At 36.7% G+C, this 20,837-nt stretch overlaps 1 protein-coding gene across 1 annotated transcript in view; it reads left to right on the top strand.

Annotated features, from left to right (window-relative positions):
• Positions 1 to 20,837, top strand: part of STAG1 (STAG1 cohesin complex component) — a 240,384-nt gene that overhangs the window by 76,939 nt on the left and 142,608 nt on the right. Inside the window, exons 2-4 of the mRNA XM_084901751.1 lie at positions 1,911 to 2,022; positions 9,192 to 9,294; positions 17,772 to 17,936. Of these exons, the coding sequence (XP_084757877.1) occupies positions 1,994 to 2,022; positions 9,192 to 9,294; positions 17,772 to 17,936 (297 nt within the window). The 5' untranslated portion in view covers positions 1,911 to 1,993. The remainder of the gene's footprint in view (positions 1 to 1,910; positions 2,023 to 9,191; positions 9,295 to 17,771; positions 17,937 to 20,837) is intronic.

The following is a 20,837-nucleotide window of genomic DNA, read 5'->3' on the forward strand; positions in this document are numbered from 1 at the left end:
CTGAGCCACACTGGTTGTGCTTAGGGTTTACTCCTGATGTTGTACATTCTATGGGTTTTAACGAATACATGACATATAGCTGTGTAGTATTGTACAGAACTAGAGGCTTGATGCATGAGATTGATGCACTCGGGGTTGGGGGTCCCTCAGCCTGGCCTACGCCCTTTCACAGTCTGGGAGTCCTTAGGGGATGTCCGACTGCTGCAGAGGCATCTGTGAGCCTGGCTTCTGACTGAGCATTGCCCCCCTGTGGGAGATCATTGACCATCAGGGGGCAGGTCCTGCATTGAGCATCTGCCTTCTAGTGGTCAGTACACATCATAGCAACCAGTCATTCTGTTGTTTGGTCGTTTTGCATATTAGCCTTTTATTACATAGGAGAGTTTCTCTGCCCTAAAAATCCTCTGTGCTTACCTATCCATCCCTCTCCTGGAACTTCTGACAACCCTGTATCCTTTTGCTATCTCATAGTTTTGCCATTTTCAGAATGCCATATAGTTGGAATTACATGGTATTTAGCAGTTTCCGATTGGCTTCTTTTCCTTAGTAATAAGCATTTGCGCTTCCTCCAGGTCTTTTCATGACTTGATACCTCATTTCTTTTTAGTGCCAAATAATACTTCATTTTCTGCTTATATCACAGTTTATTTATTCATTTAACTCCTAAAGAACATCTTGGTTGCTTCCATGATTTGGCAATTTTGAGTAAAGCTGCTACAAACATCTTCATGCAAACTTTGGTATGGGCATAAGTTTTCAATTCATTTGGGTAAATATGATTGCTGGTGATATTGATTGATTGTAGTCTGTATAATTGAGATATTTATTTCATAATAATTTTCTTTTCAAATGGCCTAAATAGGCATTTTTTAAAGAAAACATGCAAATAACCAACAGGTACATGAAAAACTTCAACATCACTAATCATTAGGGAATGCAAGTAAAAATACTATCACTTTACACTTGTTAAGATATCCGTTATCAAAAAAACAGGAGAAAAATGCTCTGAAGACATGGAGGAAAGGAACTCTTGTACATTGTTGGTAGGACTGTAAACTGGAAAAAACAGTATTGAGGTTTCTCAATTAATGAAAAGTAAAAATACCATTAATTTGGCAGTCCCATATCTGGTATAATTTCAAAGGAAACAAAATCATTATCCCAAAGAGATATTTGTACTCCCGTGTTCATAGCAGCATTATTCACAAATTGCTAAAGTATGAAAATAATCTAAGTGTCTATCGATGAATGAGTAAAGAAAATGTGTGCGTACACCTGCATTTCTGTACATGGATATAAAAACAGAAAAATATTTCTGTGTTTTTAAATAAAGGAAATTCTGTCATTTGACAACATGGATGATGCTGGAGGACATTATGCTAAGTGGAATAAGCCACAGAAAGAAAGACAAATACCACATGGTATCATACATCTGAAATCCCTGGCAGAAAGAGGGCAGTTGAACTCTTAGAAACAGAGTGAAAAATGATTGCTAGTGAGCTGGGGGAAATAGGGAGAGGTTGGTGCAAATATGCAAACTTTTACTTAAAGGTAAATAAGATCTGATGATCTAATATATAACATGGTGTCTATAGTTGATAAAAATTTTTAAAATTTCTTTATTGATTATGGTGTCACATAATTGTCCTCATCCCTCCATAGTTGATAACATTGTATCATATAATTGAAATTTGCCAAAAGAGTAGAACTTAAGTGATCTCACACAAAATAAAGGTAAATATATGAGGTGATGGACGTGTTAACTTGTGGAGAAGCCCTTCACAATATACGTGTAAATCAAGTAATCACATTGTATGTACAACTTTGTACATTATACATTTTAAACATCTTAACAGTTTTGTCAATTATCTTTCAATAAAACTGGAAAAATATTTGTTTTTTATTAACAGGATTGCCTTTGAGGTTATTTTTAAAGTTTTGAGTTGTGCAGCACTTGATTCTTTTGCTCCATTGTGGGAAGATCTCTCCAGCAATGATTACTTCAGAGTTACCAGTGTTACAGTAAGTATTTAATTTTCTTATTTTTTTAATGTATATAACATTTTTCTATATCAAAATGTTCTCTTTTATGAGACATATCAAAAATGTTCTGTGATATATTTAGTCAGGCAATATGTTTGAATTCAAAGAACAATTAGAGTGCACAATTACCATGTCCATCCTTGGCCCGTAGTATTATAATGTCAATATGTTCTCTGGAATTGAACAGAAAATAAAGTGTTAATTTAAAAAGAGCCACATTCATTCCCTTATAGATGTTTATGATTTCTCTTATGCTACAAGTTGTGATAGAGAATAGATTGCTTTAAGCCATACATATTTTGTTTGGCTATTTACAGAAAATGTTTTTGACCTTTATCCTGTAGCACAGTTTCTCTATCATTCCTCCCACCTCCGCCTTGTTTTCCCTGAGATTGAGATTCTTAGTCTATTCTGGTTGCCAGAAGTAATCTGAATGACATACCAGTGACATTTCTGTTGACATTTCATTAGATTTTTTGGAGTTATAGGACCATTCTAGAATTGAATCTGATTTTTGGATTTTCTTAGAAATGTGGTCAGTGTAATGACAAACTTTTCCTTGCATTGGTTTCATCAAGGTGCTAGTTAGGAATATGTATACTATGATTTTATGTGATAGCAGTTTAGATACAATGAAAGGGATCAACAGTTTACACAATAATATATATACTAGAGGCCCGGAGCATGAAAATTGCCTGCACCTTCTTACAGTCCAATATCCTTAGTGCTGCCACAGAGGTAAGAGAGGCTCCACCACTGCCGTTGCTCTTGCCAGCCGGCTCAGGGCTTCTGGCTGAGTGGCACTCCCCTGTGGGAGCACACTGATCACAAGGGGGCAGCTCCCGCATTGAGCATCTGCACTCTGGTGGTCAGTATGCATTATAACAACTGGGTCGTTCTGCCTTTCAGTCAATTTGCATATTAGCCTTTTATTATATAGGATGTTTATCATCCCAGTTCATTCATTCATTCATTCATTCATTCATTCATTTATTTTAGTGCAAAAGGCTTTTTTTTAAATTTTAATTTAAAAAAAAATCTATTTTATTGATTTTGTACAGAGAGGAAGGGAGAGAGATAGTTAGAAACATCGATGAGAATGAGTCATCAATCAGCTGCCTCTTGCACACCCCCTACTGGGGATATGCCCGCAACCAAGGTACATGCCCTTGACCAGAATCGAACCCGGAACCTTTCAGTCCCCAAGCCGATGCTCTATCCATTGAGCCAAACCGGTTTCGGCTAATTTTAATTTTTAATTGAATTCATAGGGGTGACATTGGTTAGTAAAATTATATAGGTTTCAGGTGTACAAATTGATAATACATCCAGTTTATTTATATGCCTTTTTTCCCAAGAGATTATAGTTGGCTTTCCATTGGTTTCCTGGCTCTTTGTTTTTCTTCCAGAGCTCTAAGACAAAGAAGCAGTTTAAACTGCTTTACCTGCTTGAAAAACTATCAATACGTGCCCTTCTTTCCTCTAAATATAGAAGATACAATTTAAGCTTTTTCTTTTTACTTACCTCAAGGTTCTTTATTCGCCCTTTACTTGAACATAATAATGATTTTTATAATGTAGGCACTAGAAAGGTCACTAGTGAGTGACCTCATTATTTCTTGGCTTACTTAGATATTACAACTATCAATGAAGTTGTCATCATAGTGTTGCTTACTATTAGGCATTGTCAAATACTATCAATTGCCGTATATATTTCATCACATAATGCTGTACCAAGAAGTATGCTAGATTTTTAGGAAGAAAGAGCATGTAAAAAAGACCCAGTCCTTGCTCCAAGCTGGGTGGCTCAGTTGGTTGTAGTGTCATTGGTACACCAAAAAGTTTGCAGTTCTATTTTCGGTTAGGGCACATACTTAGATTACAGGTTAAATCCCCTGTGTGAGTGCATACGGGAGGTAGATGATCCATGTTCCTCTCTCACATTAATATTTCTCCCTCTCTCCCTACCTTCTCTTTCTCTCCCTTCCTTCCTCTCTCTCTAAAATAAAAAAATATCCTTGGGTGAAGATAAAAAAAAAAGAGTCCTTGTTGCCATGAAGCTTATTATAGATAGATATTAACCAAATAACCACAAGTATATATATCTAAATGCCTTCAGTACTATGAAAGTAAATTAGAGGATTTTATGAGAATTTTAACACATGCCATGATATAGTTGACTTTTAAAAAATATATATATTTTTATTGATTTCAGAGAGGAAGGGACAGAAATAGAGTGAAACATCAATGATGAGAGCATGTCATTGATGGCTGTCGCCTGCACACCCCACACTGGGGATCAGGCCCTCAACCTGATCCCCAGTGTGCCATGACCTCCTGATTCATAGGTAGGTGCTCAACCACTGAGCCATGCCAGCTGGGCAAGTCAGCTTCTCTAATGGTGAGATAGTTCCGGTGATAGTAAGTGAAGTGAGGGTTTGGAGAAAGAAGGGATCAGTATATAAATTCCAGACTGAAGGAATGGCATGTGCAAAGATGCTGAAAAAGGAGGAGTTATGGTATATTTGAGGGACTGAAATAAATCTGGTTTTTGTTTGTTTCCTTCCCACCCCCTCTCCCCAGTTTGGGAACAGTGACATGAGATAGGGCTTGTGATGAGAGTGTGGCTATATCATACAAGAATCTGCTAAATCATATTACAATTTGGAATCTTTCTTCCTATGAATAGTAGGAAACCACTGTAGAGTTTTTAAGCATGTAAGAGATCTAATAAGATATATTAGAAAATTATTCTTAGTGCAGTATAGTGATCAAATTGGAAGGAGCAACAATAGAAGAAAGAAGACCTAATAGGAGGAGGATGTTGCAGTATCCAGGCCAGAGATGGCGACAACTTGAACTAAAGTGATTACAGTGGAACTAGAGGGAGGTAGATAGAATTTTAAAGAGTTTTAGGTAGCAAAAAAAAAAATCATCTATACTAATAAAAGTATATGGTCCTTCCGGATAAAGCCACGGTGGCAAGGGCCAAGACAGAGGTGGTTAGGGGCAATCAGGCAGGCGGGCAGGTGAACAGTTAGGAGCCAGCGATCCTGAATTGCAAGAGGGATGCCCAACTGCCGAATTTTGTGCACTGGGCCTCTTGTCCTATATCATAAAAACCTAATATGCTAAGTGTTTAACTGTTCATTCAACCATTTGAACTATTCAGAAATCCTGCATATTTGTATGGAAATTCCTATTTATAATTTTAAAAATTGAAATATAGTTTTGTTTTATATTTTTATATATAAAAACAAACATTTATGGAAAAGTATTGATCAAATTTTTGTTATTCTGCATGTTGGGATTCAGAGTTGTGGTGAAGTGAAACTGTTCATATTCTTATATCTTCTCTATTATTTGACATAAAAAAATTTATGTAGTATAGCCGAAACTGGTTTGGCTCAGTGAATAGAGTGTCGGCCTGCGGACTGAAAGGTCCCAGGTTCAATTCCGGTCAAGGTCACGTACTATGGTTGCGGGCACATCCCCAGTAGGAGGGGTTGTGCAGGAGGCAGCTGATAGATGATTCTCTCTCATCGATGTTTCTAACTCTCTGTCCCTCTCTCTTCCTCTCTGTAAAAAAATCAAATATATTTAAAAAAAAATTTATGTAGTATATATTCTCATAAACATTCCTACATATACTAGTTGAAGTGTATTAGCTTAGTATTTTTTGGTAATAACATTCACCTTTAAAGCTGGATGTAATTGGCAGAATTAGAAAACAAATTGTACTTTTCTCTCTTGTCAGTAAACTCTTGTTCAAGGATAAATTAGTTTTACTAATGTGTCACATATTATAACCTGGAACTAACTAGATCCTGTAGTTGTCAGGAGATTTATATAAGCATCAAAAGTGGGTTCTGTTTACAAAGAAGAGAAATACAAAACATAATATTTGCATTCTAGTATCCTGACATGGAGATAGACAGTTGAAGTTTACCTTGATAACTAAGTGGACTCTGCCACTTAACTAGGTATGTGTCTATATACAAGATAAAAGGTTTTCATATCTTTTGTTTCCTCATCTAGAATTGGAAAAATAGTATTTTTTTTTTTTTTTACAAAGTTTATGTGCATGTTTTATATAAACTTGGCACACAGTATATGCTGAGTATAGTCTATTTGATCTGTAGTGAAGAGAAAATGTGGTATGATTTATTGTTCTGTAATAGAGATGAGGAAGATCAATTAGATCAGGAACTGACAAACTACTGCTAGTGACACAGATGCCTCTTGGGCAGGGGGGTGTCCCTCAGCCCAGCCTGCACCCTCTCCAATCTGACTTCCCCTCTCACAATCCAGGACTGCTGGTTCACAACTGCTTGCCTGCCTGCCTTCCTGATTGCCCCTAATTGCTTCTGCCTGCCATCCTGATCACCTCCTAACCACTCCTATGCCAGCCTGTTTGCCCCCAACTTCCCACCTCTGCCGGCCTGGTCACCCCTAACTGCCCTCCCCTGCAGGGTTGATCACCTCCAACTGCCCTTCCTTGCAGGCCTGATGCCTCCCAACTGGCCTCCCCTGCTGGCCATCTTGTGTTGGCCATCTTGTGTCCACATAGGGGCAGGATCTTTGACCACATGGGAGCAGCCATATTGTGTGTTGGAGTGATGGTCAATCTGCATATTACTCTTTTATTAGATAGAGGCCTCACAGGAGGGGGCCAGCTGGTTTGCCCTGAAGGGTGTCCTGGATCAGGGTGGGATTCCCTTGGGGCGTGGGGTGGTCTGGCCGAGGGGCCTGTGGTGGTTTGCAGGCCAGCCATGCCCCCGGGTGACCGAAGTGGAGGCCCTGGTATCTGGAATTTATTTATTTTCTACAATTGAAACTTTGTATCCTGGAGCAGAGCCAAGCCTCCTGCTCGCTCTGTGGCGTGGCCGGCAGCCATTTCTGTTGGAATTTATGTATCTTCTATAATTGAAACTTTGTATCCTGAGTGGAGGCCTGGGCCGGTCAGGGTGTGCAGAAATCTTTGTTTCTTCTATTGCCAGAGGCAACCCTAGTCTCCTGCTCTTTCCAGCTCCATGGCTGCTGACATTTCTGTTTGGATTTGTTTACCTTCTATAATTGAAACTTTGTAGCCTTGAGTGGAGGCTTAGACCGGCAAGGGCAGGCAGAAAGCTTGGCTTCCTCCATTGCCTGGGAAACCCAAGTCTCCTGCTTTCTGTGGATGTAGCCATCTTGGTTGGGTTTATTTGCATACTCGCTTTGAGTGGCTGATGGATGTAGCAGAGTGCTGGTTAATTTGCTTATTATTCTTTTATGAGGGTAGAATAGCCACATCTATTCATTTATGTATTATCCTTGGCCATGTTCATGCTATGGTGCCAGAGTTGAGTAGTAGAGATGTGGAAACCCCCCCTTCCCTAAGACTAAAATATTTACATTATAGTTTTTTAAGAAAATGTTTGGTGACCACTGAATTAGATTAATATTATTTATAGTTTTAGGTACTAGATTATCTTTGAAGATTTGCAAGTAGGGAAGTAACATGCTATAAGAATGTTACTAGTAGCACTGTACAGAATGGCTTGGACAATGGAATTAGGAGAAGCAGGGAGATGAGATTAATTCAGGGAGTGGTGATTATAGGTAATCATGGAAAGAATGAGAGACAGAATTTTTATACTTAGGACAACTCAGGAGAATTTGTTAGCTGATGGGCTCGAGGAAGATGTGATTCTAATAATTTGAATAAGACAGGATAGTAGTATGGTGACAGTAATACATTTTATAACAACTTAAAGCACATGCATGCATTAACTTACTAAATTAGTTAATTAGTGGTATGGCCATGAGCAGAGAGCTAGAAAAAATCAGTATGGACATAGTTTTCATGTGGTATTCGGTGCACTTGAGGTAGAATTCAAAACAATTACACATGCAGTTAAAATTTTTGAACTACAGATGGTCAAAACTATTGATAATATATATAGCTACTGATGTAGAATTTAATCAAGTTTTTGTTCAGATTATTCATACCTTTTCAGAGACATCCTGGAGCAAATTTATACTGGCCTGGAGGGCTGAATATTAAATTTCTAGGAATTTTCTGACCCTGATTAAATATAACATAGCCATTTTAAAAAGTTAAGTCATACAAACTTAAAATTAAATAATATTTTAAGTAAAAGTAATAGTAGTCAAAATTCACCACTCCTTAATTACATATTATTTTCTGCTCTTTAGTTTTTATTTACAACTATTCTTTATTTACAACTATTATGGTGGAAATACTTTTTTACTGGTATACTACCGGTATTACTGTTCATTACTTCCCAATTCTGGTGATGACAATTTTGTAGTTTGAAATTGGCTGTGGTGGAAATACTTAGATTATGAAAATCAGTAAATATTATAAATCCGGGCTCAATTTATTGTTTTATAAATTGGTTATAGATTCAGTAAAATGATCGAGATATTAATAATGGAGATTAAACTTGTATCAAGTTTACATTATGAAAGCACAAAAAATTGAAGCAGTTCAGTATTTGAGATTTGTTATCCAATTCACTGAAGAAGTTGCTTATACCACTGAACAATGATTTAAGTTCCAACAAATGTCTTTTTATTTCACTTGCATTCTTTTCATTCAAGTGAACAAAGCTGTAAACCATCTTTCATGTTAAAACCCCTGTTTGTTCTTCACTTGCAAACTTAGGTTAGTTTTGAATACAGGAGTTTGGCAAAATTATCAATCATTTTATGTGAATGGAATTTACCTTTATAATGTTAACATTTCTAAGTTTATGTGCATATATATATATTTTTTTGAAGAGCCAGTTGTTAAACATTTACCAGCCCACCACTGATTTTCATGATTTATAAAATGAGTAAATTGCTTCCCAAACCTTTCTTTTCATATTGAAGAATTGTCTTTTTCAGTTGTATTTTACATTTATATTTTGTATAGCAGCTGTCATTTCCATAGTCATTCCTTTCTTTTTATTTCTCTACTTGGGAGCTTCATTTCACTCAATGTTATGTGATATTAGAGAGGATAACATTTTTGATTTGCTAAAGTAGAAGTATAAACCACTTCTAAGCATCCATATAATAGGTAAGGAAAATAGTGGAATAATACTACATTGTATTTATGAATTAAATTGTTCACTAAAAGTATATACCACATTTTATAGGGATTCAACTAATGAAACTACTGCTCATTCTGATGCTGGCAGCGAACTTGAAGAAACTGAAGTCAAAGGGAAAAGGAAAAGGGGTCGTCCTGGCCGGCCTCCAGTATGTATTATGTTTCTCTTCTTTGTTTCAAAAAGTGATGACCAAATAAGAGGGCTGGATAAGAGCTGTTTGTTAATTCTAGTACTGTGACTAATAAAGATTCTTGGAAACTTTACTTCATAAATTGTCTTAGGTAGTAATCAGAAAAAGGATAATGGTTATAGTATCTTTCTTGCTCTCCGTGTTTCTCTTGCAAGTAAATGGTAGTCCATGTGAAGACAGAGATGATTAACTGAGGTATAGTTAGTAATGACTTCCCTGCTTTTTAAATGCACCTCTGATTTCTTGTGATTTCTTGTAGTTTGGTAGTATTAGTTTAGGATTTGAGGCCAGTCTTAGAATATATTCTCATTCATACATGATCGAGAAGTTTAAAAGAGCTCTAAGCATTCTTACTTTGAGGGTTATCTTTATGTATTCTGAGTATGTGAGTCATTTAAGGCAGTGTAAGCTTTTAGAGACAATAGTATGAATGTGTCAAGCAGTTAAAGCTTTATTATTTATACTACTTTTATGATATTTGCCATTAGCAATTTTATCTGTTTTATAAAAGTTTTTATTATAGAGTATTTCAGCCTCTTTTTTAGGATGCATAATAGTATAATGAACCCTTCATGTAACCCTTGCCCAGCTATAGCAGTTATCAAATCATGGCCAATCCTGTTTTATCTCTCTACTCGTTTTCCTTTCCATGTTATTTTGAAGGTCATCTTAGACAACATTTCTTCTGTAAATATTTCAGAATGTAGTACTAAAAGATAAGGCTTTACACCCTAACCGTTTTGGCTCAGCAGATAGAGTGTTGGCCTGCGGGACTGAAAGATCTCGAGTTTGATTCCGATCAAGGGCACATAACCAGGTTGTGTGCTTAGTCCTCAGTATGGGGCCTGCAGAAGGCAGTTGATCAGTGATTCTCCCTCATAATTGATGTTTCCATCTATCTCCCTCTTTGAAATCTATAAAAAATGTATTTTTAAAAAGGCTTTACTTTCTCTATTGTGTTTTTTTTTTTTTAACATCACTCTAATATCATTATCATGTCCCATGGTAGCAATATTTTATTAATATCACCCAATAACCAACTTAAAGTTTATAATCATTTCATAACTGTTATCACTTTTAAAATATTGTTTGTTGGCTTGAATTATGACACACAGGATCTGTCTGTTATAATTGATGATAATGTTATTTAACCAGTTATTTATGTATACTCACACGCGCGCGAATGCGCGCGCGCGCGCGCGCACACACACACACACACACACACACACACACACACACGAGGCCCAACGCACAAATTTGTGCACAGGTGAGGTCCAGCCAGCCCCAATTGGGGCCTGGTCAGGGATGGGCTGGCTGGTGGTGGGGAAACAATCAGGGGTCAGAGGCGGGGGAGGGGTGGGGGGAAGTTGACCAGCCAGCCCCACCTCCAATTGGTGTGTGTGGGGCTTTTGGGGGTGGAGCTGACTTGACTGCTGGGAGGTGCTGTGGGCAGATCAGGGTGGTAGAGGTTGATGTTAAGTGGGGCCAGCCATGGGAAGGGGCCAGCTGGCCCCGCCTCCAAATGGGGTGAAGGGGCCAATCAGGGGCCAGCAGCTTGGGGCAGGGGTCTTGGGTGGTCGGCTGGCTGACTCTGCCCCTAATCAGAATGGAGGGGGGTTAATAGGGGGCGGAGATGGCTGGGGGAAGGGCTATTGGCCGATTGGGGGTGATAAGGGCCCATCAGGGTGGGGCTGGGTGGGAGAGGGGCTACAGGAGGTTGACTGGCCAACCCCGCCTCCTATTGGGGTAGGTGGGGGTAATCAGGTGTGAGGTTGGCGAGGTGGAGGGGCTGCGGACTGATTGGGCAGAGTGGCTTGGTGGAGGGGCTGCTGGAAGTTTGCCAGCCACCCCACCTTCAGTAGGGGTGGGAGAGGCTGATCAAGGTGGGGCTGGCTGTTCGGAGGAGCCGCAGGAGGTTGGCCGGCCAACCCCAGCCCTAGACTGACGGGGCCAGTTTGCTGGCCGCACTGGGCGTCATAGTGACCAATTATTCTGGTTGTTCCAGTGTTCTGGTCGCTGGCCTTTTATATATATAGATAAATACCTGCTTTGTAGTGACTTAGTATTTTTTTTATGTGTTTGCTGTTTCATCAGTATTAACTTGTTTGCCACAGTTTTTAATTAACTTCAGTGAAACTTCATACCCTTTACTTTTCCAGGATGACTCCTACCATTTTTCTCTATACTTACTTTTATCCTCCACTTTTATTTAAAGGGAAAAAATATGGAGGAAAAGATATGCATTGTAATCGCTCTTCATAATTCTTCTTAATTTTGTAGAAATATTTCATGGTACAACAGTTTTAAAAAAAAAGGTTTTGAGAAAAGTGAAAGAGTCTTGTACTGAGAAGCTGGAGACAATTCTAGCTCCCTTTTGTATGATTTTTTTCTGATACTAGGCAAATTACATTGCTTTTTCTGGGACTCATGGATATACAAGCAAAATTGGAAATTAAACTAAACTTGCTTGAAGGTAGGAGAATGAACTCACATGATTTCTTAATTGAATTTTTAGTAGGTAAATAGTACATATTCATCTCATGTTTATAAAAATTGAAAAAAATGTTGACCAGGTAAGATAGTAACATTCTAGAGACTTGTGTTAATTAGACTTCAGTCCATATTTTCATACTTGTTAACTCACATGGCTATATACCTACACTTCCACCTGACCCAGGCCTAGGTCTTTATCTTGGAAACAAACAACACTTTCTGAGTTTGTACTCTGGACATGGCACTGAGATGGTAATTTTTATGTTACTTTATGAAACTAGTGGCCTGGTGCATGAAATTTTTGCACAGGGGTTGGGGGGGGGGAAGTGGTCCTTTAACCCAGCCTTCACCCTCTCCAATTAGGGACCCCTAATTCATATTTGTTATAACTCTCTACCCAAGTAATTACTGATTTCTAAGTAAACACTATATATAGTATCATGTTTATACTAACTATGATTGCATTAACAAATAATGGACATCATTTTCTCTGTCTGCACACATTATTTTGATGATCGCATCCAATCTCATAAGTTAAAATAACACATCTAAGCTTATGTCCCTTAGATTTATGTCTCCGGTCTGGACTCCAGACACATAACCAAATGTTTGGTGAATATCTTCATTTAAATGTTTAATGGCCAAAGATGTTTTAAAAACGAAATTCCCCTGCCCACCTCTCTTCCATATGGCAACGTCATCTCTTTGGCTGCTCAGGCTATAAATCTTATAGTCATCTTTGACTCTGTCTTTCTCAGTCTGTATCCAGTCTATCAGCAAATCCTATCCAATTGATTTGAAAAGAAACATAAATTATTTTTTTTCTATAAAACTAGACTAACCCACCATCATATGCTTTTGCTCAATCTTTTCAGTCCTGCTCCTTGTTTTAGGACCCTCTGTTTCATCCCCTAAAGATTTAAAATAGCAAATCCTCACTCCTACTCAAGGGGATTTACAATTCCCTTCCGTGTGTGTGTGTGTGTGTGTGTGTGTGTGTGTGTGTGTGTGTTCGTGTTCTCCTTTCTTTAGAGCACTATTGCCATACATTTTATTTACTGTCCCTCTCCCATTAGAAATTAAGCTGTATCTTTTTTTTTTTTTTTTTTAGCTCTGTCTGACTTTTCAGTACATGCTTATTGAATGGATGGTGTTTAATTTTGTTAAATCACCACTCTTTTTTTTTTAATTCTTTTTATTTTGAAATAATATCAGACACAGAAGAGTTACAAGAATGCAGATTGTCCAACTGTTAGCATTTTACTAGATTTGTTTTCTATTTTCTCTCTATGTATACAAACACTTATACATATATATTATGTATAGTAGCATCATATATAAATATATATTATATGCTTATTTATTTTTTAACTGTTTGAGAATAAGTTGCAGACATGATGCCACTTTACTCCTAATGCTTTAGTATGGATTTCCCTGAAATCAAGGACATTCTTATACTCAGCTGTAGAACAATTTTGAAAACCAGGAAAAAATTTTTATGTAATACTAACCATATCTATACACTTCATTCAGATTTTGCCATTTATTCAGATAATGCCCTAAGGAAAAAGGGAAAAAAATGTTCAGGGTTCAATACAGGATTTCATTTATAGTTGTCATATAAATCACTAGTTCTATAGCTTAACCTATCTTTAGTACCAGGTTTAATATTTTATTAAGGATATTTTACTCTTTTCCTATTTAAGTGAGAAGTAGCACTTCTATTCTCAACATTATTTAACTACTAGAGGCCTGGTGCACAAAATTCTTGCACAGGGGTGGGGTGTTCCCTTAGCCCAGGCTGTACCCTCTCCATTTCGGGATCCCTCTCACAATCAGGACCACTGGCTCCTAACTGCTCACCTGCCTGCCTGCCTGCCTGATCACCCCTAACCACCTCTGCCCCCCTTCCCCCGCCAACCTGATTGCCCCTAACCTCTCTCCCACACACACACTGGCCTGGTCAATCCTCACTGCCCCCCTCTGCCAGCATGGTCGCCACTAACTGTCATACGTGCTGCCCTGGTCACCCCACATAGCCTGCTGTTCAGTCGTTACTGTGGGGCATTGTGACCAATTTCCATATTACCCTTTTATTAGTAAAGATTTTATTTGTCTAAACTCAATAAGAGAGGTAAATAAGTAGAAGTATGCCTTCTTCGTTTTCATCTTAGATTTGTTGTATTTTCTTAAATATTTATTTTCATGCCTTTATATTCATACATTTAGAAAGGAAATGGGGAGTGCACAATAAAACATTAACAATGAGTATCAGAAGGAGGATAGATTAGCAGGTGAATTTATAAAATGTGGATATTACAAATTATTTGGATCTTATATTTAGAATACTGTGAATTTTATGATATTTAAATATTTTACATATTTTTAGTAAGTATATAGTATTCTGTATCAAATTAATCCCCTATTCATCACTCATATTAAAATTTCTTTACTAATCTAAGCTGTGCTGGCATACACTAGTTTGCAAATAAATTTTTTTTTAGAGCCATTGATATTTTTTATCTTACATTTCTAAAAGTGGATTGTGTAGTAAAAGGTATGCCATATGTTTGAAAGCTTTTAATGTGTCTTGTTGGTTTGCCTTTCAAACAACAAAGTATGTGGCATTGCTTATCATACCTTTGGTTAATAGTGTTAAATCTTGACTAATTTCTAAGTGGTGTAAAATTTCATCATTATGTTCTGAAATATTGATCATTTGTGTTTCTTTTCTGAATTGGCCTATTATCTTCTAGGCCAATTTTTATTTTTATTTTTCTAAGAAACAAATATTTTTATAAAATGATTTTTTTAGCTTAAATTTCATGGTCACTTTTGGAAATGCATTTATCAGTTGGACTTGTATGATCTCTTCTTTTTCATGTTAGCTTTGTTTTGTTTTCTTAAATTATATTTAGCATTTCTTTTTTTAAATTTAATAAATCTTTATTGTTCAGATTATTACAATTGTCCCTCCTTTTGCCCCCCCCCCCCCCATAGCTCCCCTCCACCTGGTTCCCACCTCACCCTCTACCCTTACCTCCGCCCCACTGTTCTCATACATAGGTATACGATTTTTGACTAGTCTTTTCCTGCACCCCCATCCTCTTTCCTCCCTGAGAATTATCAGTCCCCTCCCTTTCTATGCCTCTGATTCTATTATATTCACCAGTTTATTCTGTTCATCAGGTTTTTAATTCACTTGATTTTTAGATTCACTTGTTGATAGATATGTATTTGTTTTCATAATTTTTATCTTTACTTTTTCTTCTTCCTCTTCTTAAAGAATATCTTTCAGCATTTCATATAACACTGGTTTGGTGGTGATGAACTCCTTTAGCTTTTTCTTATCCATGAAGCGCTTTAGCTGACCTTTAATTCTGAATGGTAACTTGGCTGGGTAAAGTAATCTTGGTTGTAGGTTTTTGCTATTCATCACTTTGAATATTTCTTGTCACTCGTGTCTGGCCTGCATAGTTTCTGTTGAGAAATCAGCTGACAATTGAATGGGTGCTCCCTTGTAGGTAACTAACTGTTTTTCTCTTGCTACTTTTAATATTCTCTCTCTGTCTTTTGCTCTTGGCATTTTAAGTATGATGTGTCTTGGTGTGGTCCTCTTTGGATTCCTTTTGTTTGGGGTTCTGTGCACTTTCTGGACTTGTAAGTCTATTTCTTTCACCAGATGGGGGAAGTTTTCAGTCATTATTTCTTCAAATAGGTTTTCAGTATCTTGCTCTTTCTCTTTTCTGGCACCCCCATAATTCTAATGTTGGTATGCTTGAAGTTGTCCCAGAGGCTTCTTACACTATAGGCCAGGCCAAAGACCTCACCTGCCAGAGGGACCCTGCTTACTCCCCAGATGCCCTTCAAGCCCTGGCACTGCCCCAGGTGTGGCCAGCCTGGGTGGGACTGTGGAATGTTGGCTCCAGTGTATGTCCAGCCCATCTCGCCCAGTTCCGTTCCACTAGCCACCTTCTAAATAATTTCCTTTCAATGTGCACAAATCCACGCACCAGGCCTCTAGTAAATTAATAACTGAACAGGCCCATTATGACAATAAATCGCTCAAAAGAGAATATAAATATTGAGAAGAACAGATACTCAAGAGCAAGCATGTCAAACTCAAAGGCTAACTTGGGCCAACTAAACAGTTTTAGCTTATGTGGGCCACAAAAAAAACTAAGCTTCAATTTTCATAGAAACATAGGTTTATTTGGATACAGACATTCTGAATACAAAGGGCTGAAATAAATGAGTAATCATTAAGAAAATAACATTTTAATAAAAATTAATTTTTTTCTTGAACATTAACTTACTAGACATTGAATAACTGCACAAATTAATAAGCGTAATGCAAATAAACCTATTTTTCTTGTTCTTTGAAAGCGAAATATATGTGTTGCATATACCAAACAAGTCAGTCCAAGACTAATGACGTGGCAATCGGCTGCTAAAATATTTGCTGCTACTATTAGAGAGAAATGTTGCACTTGTGCGTAAGGCACATAAGGGTTATTAAAATGTTTCTAACATACTGTTATGTTCGCTGGGCTGCAAAAATATTCGTTGTGGGCCGCAAGTTTGACTTGTTTGCCCAAGAGAGACCTAAGGTAACACTAAACAGATAAGAAATATAGGGAGGGATAAAGTATCTGAAATGAAAGGAAGATATCATGAGACCTGTTGAGAGTTTCAAGAAATATTTATTACAATTAACATTAATTTTATGGGTGAGTTTGGTAAAGAAGTAACCATTGATGAGTTTATATATAAATTAAATTTATGTGAATAATAACAGCAACTGGAATAAATTCTATTAAATTACCCTTCACTCTAAAGGTGAGACATAGGTAAGGTGGTAGTTAGTGTTGATTTTTTTTTTTTTAACTCGTGGATGAGCCCTAGCCAGGTAGCTCCATTGGTTTGATTGTCCTCCAAGATGCAGAGCACATACAGGAATCAATGATGCCCTGACCAGTTTGGCTCAGTTTATAGAGTGTTGGCCTGTGGACTCAAGGGTCCCAGATTCAATTCTGGTCAAGGGCATGTACCTTGGTTGCAGGCACATACCCAGTAGGGAGTGTGCAGGAGGCAGCTGATCAGTGTTTCTCTCTCATCGATGTTTCTAACTCTCTATTCCTCTCTCTTTCTCTCTGTAAAAAGATAATAATATATATATGTGTGTTTTTGTTTGTTTGTTTTTTAAAGAATCAATGAAATGCCAAGGCTGCAGGTTTGATCACCTGTCATGGCACACAGGAATCAACTAGATAATGAATGCATGGATGGAAGGGGCAACAGATCAATGTTTCCATCTTTTCCTGTCTCTTCCTCTCTTTCCCTCCCCCACTCTTTGATTTTCCTCTCTCTAAAATCAGTTTTAAAAATTTAAAAACTTGGGGCATGAGATGGATGTTAATTGAAGAATGTAAACTCCAGCAAGGCAGGAATGTTTACTTTGCTTATTTCCATATTTCCAGTATCTAGAGTGGTTCCAAATATGTTCAAATGTATCGTTATTGTATGACTGGCTAGGAAATACTTGTGCACTTAAGTAGAAGTCAAATATACAGTATTTCCAAGTAGTTTTATTGAGCAAAGTTTCTGAAGAAGGAGAGTATTTAGGGTACAAAGAAAATGTGTCAAGAGGGGGACATGATTAAAATGTTCAACCTTGACATTATTGTTGTACAAAATACTAAATCCTTTTTCTTTAACTTTATTTTCATGCCTGATATAAATTAACTTATGCTTTGCTGTTGGCGCATTTTTGTCACTGAAAACAAATTGTAAATCTTCCTTTGGTTAGATTATGTTTCTTGCCTTTAGTAAAGATAGTGCTAACTACCTTTCACAGGATTACACACATAATTTGAGATCATGCTGCCTAAAGCAAAGTATACCTGCATTTATTTTTTTTTCTTTTTCATTTTTTTATTCAGTCTACAAATAAGAAACCTCGAAAATCTCCAGGAGAGAAGAGTAGAATTGAAGCTGGTATTAGAGGAACAGGCCGTGGAAGAGCTAATGGGCATCCTCAACAGAATGGTGAAGGGGAGCCTGTCACATTATTTGAAGTGGTGAAACTGGGGAAAAGTGCAATGCAGGTAAATTTTAAGTATTTTTATTTTATTTATAATAGTCAATATAAAGTAATGGTCAATAATTTATGTGGAACCTGTTAGTATATAGATTGACATTTTATATACTCTATTTTTAAATTTATAATTCTAATTTTCTATAAAATTCTTTATTGTTGAAAGTATTACATATTCCCATTTTCCCCCTCCAGCCTGCCCCCGCTCCCTGCCCCAGGCCTTCAGCACCCTGTTGTCTGTGTCCAATGGTTCTGCATATATGCACACAGGTCTTTGGTTGATTATCTCCCATCCATCCACTCTTCTCCGCCTTCCCTATGAGATTCCGCACTCTGCTCCATGCTTCTGTGTCTCTGGATCCACTCTGTTCATCAGTTTATTTTGTTACTTAGATTACACATATGAGTGCAATCATGTGATACTTGTCTTTCTCTGACTGACTCATTTCACTTAGCATGATACTCTCCAGGTCCCTCCATGCTGTCTCAAAGGGTAAGAGACTCTTTTTTTATTTTAACTGCTGCATATTATCCCATAGTATAAATGTACCACAGCTTTCTTATCCATTCATCTATTGATGGGCACTTGGGCTATTTCCAGACCTTAGTTAGCTATTGTAAATTGTGCTGCTATGAACAAGATAAGTGAAAATAATGACATAGCTATTAATAGTGCAGGGTAACTGCAGAATATTGAGAATAAAAAGAAAATCTTAAAATATTTTATTAAAGAATACTTGACTTTGTTCTCTGACTACAATTCAAGTGATGTTGAAATACACAAAATAAATTTCCCTTCTAAATTTTGTTATATTTACAAAATATTTTGAGGAGCCTCCATACTGTTTTCCATGGAGGCTTTAACAGTTGGCATTCCAACCAACAGTTTAGCAGAGTTCCCTTTTCTTCACACCCTCACCAATACTTATTATTTCTCTTCTTTTGGATGATAGTCATTCTAACAGGTGTGAGTGATGTCTCATTATGGGTTTAATTTTTATCTACTTGGTGATTAATGATGTTGCTCATCTTTTCATGTACTTCTTGGTCATTTGTATGTCTTCTACAGAACCTGTCTATTTCATTTCTCTGCCCTTTTGTAAAAAATATGTTTTTATAGATTTTTAAAGGAAGGGAGAGGGAGAAAAATGGAAAATCTATGATGAGAGAGAATCATCAATTGGCTGCCTCTTGCACACCCCCTACTGGGGATAGAACCCAAAACTCAGGCATGTGCCCTGAGGTGGGAACCAAACCAAGACTTCCTGATTCATGGGTGAAGGCTTCAACTATTGAGTTACATGAGTTGGGCATCTCTGTCCATTTTATTTTCAGATTTTTTTTTATTATTTAATGTTAATTTATTGAATTTTATTCAGTATAGAAACACAATTGAATTTAATATAGATAACAGCTGTTTTCTGTATGTTTGATTTTATATACTGCAACTTTATTAAATCTGATTAGTTTTTTAGATTTCCTATATATAAGATTATATCATCTGTACACAGAGATTATTGTACTTCTTCCTTTCCTGTTAGGATGCCTTTTTTTCCCCCCTTACCTGAGTGCTGTGGCTAGAATTTCCAGTAATCTGTTGAACAGAAGTGGTGAAAGTCTTAACCCTACTCTTGTCCTTGATCTTAGAGAAAAAGCTTTCAACCTTACTAGTATATAACTGAGTATAATGTTGGCTGTGGGTTTGTTATATATGGTTTTTATTGAAGTTGGATATATTTATTCTGTATTCTGTTTATCATGTTTTATTTGTAAAAAAAAAAAAAAAAAAAGGTTTTTTGCAACTACTGAGAAAGTCATATGATTTTTATGTTTCCTTGTGTTAATGTGGTATATCACGTTTATTGATTTACATATGTTGAAACAGTTTTGCATCCCAGGAACAAATCCTATTTGGTCATGGTGAGTGCTTCTCTTAATGTGCTGTTGAATTTGGCTTGCTAATATTTTGCTGAGAATTTTTACATCTATACTTTCCTTTCAGTATCTCATCTGACTTTGTTATGTGCACAATGCTGGCCTTATAAAATGAATTTAAGAGGGTTTCCTCCTCTGTCACTTTTTGGAAGAGATTGGTTTGAGAAGGATTGGCATGGATTCTTCTTTCAATATTTGGTAGTATTCACCAGTAAAACCATCTGGTTCTGGCATTTTCTATTTTGGGAGGTTTTTAATTACTGATTTAATCTTCATAGCAGTCTGTTAATATTTTCTATATATATAACTATATTTTATATTTCTTCATGATTCAGTCATAGTTGTATATTACTGCGAATTCATCCATTTCTTCTAGGTTGTTTAGTTTGTTGGCATATAATTGTTCATACTAGCTTCTCATGATCCTTTGTATTCTGTTTTATCAATTTATAATATCTTTTTAGTTCTGATTTTTATTTGAGTCTTCTTTTTTTCTGAGTAAGTTTAGCCAAATGTTGGGTAATTTTGTTTCTTTTCAAAATCCAACTCTTAATTTCATTGATCTTTTCCATTTATTTCTCCTCTGATCTTTATTGCTTCCGTCCTTCTGCTATGTTTGGGCTTAGTTAATCTTTTTCTAGTGCTCTGAGGTGTATAATAAGGTTGATTATTTGAGATCTTTTTTGTTCCTTAATATAGGGATTTATTGCTGTAGCCGTCTTAGAAATGCTTTTGTAGTATTTAATTGGTTTTAATATGTTGTACTTCCATTTTTGTTAATTTCAAAGCATTTCTTGATTACTCACCCGTTTTATTTCTTCTTTGACTCATTGGTTGTTCAGTAGCATTTTGTTTAATCTCCACATTTTGCGATTTTTCAATTTTCTGTGTTACTGATTTCTAGTTGCTACCATTCTTGTCAGAAAAGATACTAATATGATTTCAGCTTTAAATTTGCTAAAACTTGTTTTTATAA

Source organism: Pipistrellus hanaki (assembly GCF_964339955.1).
Source record: "Pipistrellus hanaki genome assembly, chromosome: 13".
Classification (NCBI taxonomy): domain Eukaryota; kingdom Metazoa; phylum Chordata; class Mammalia; order Chiroptera; family Vespertilionidae; genus Pipistrellus; species Pipistrellus hanaki.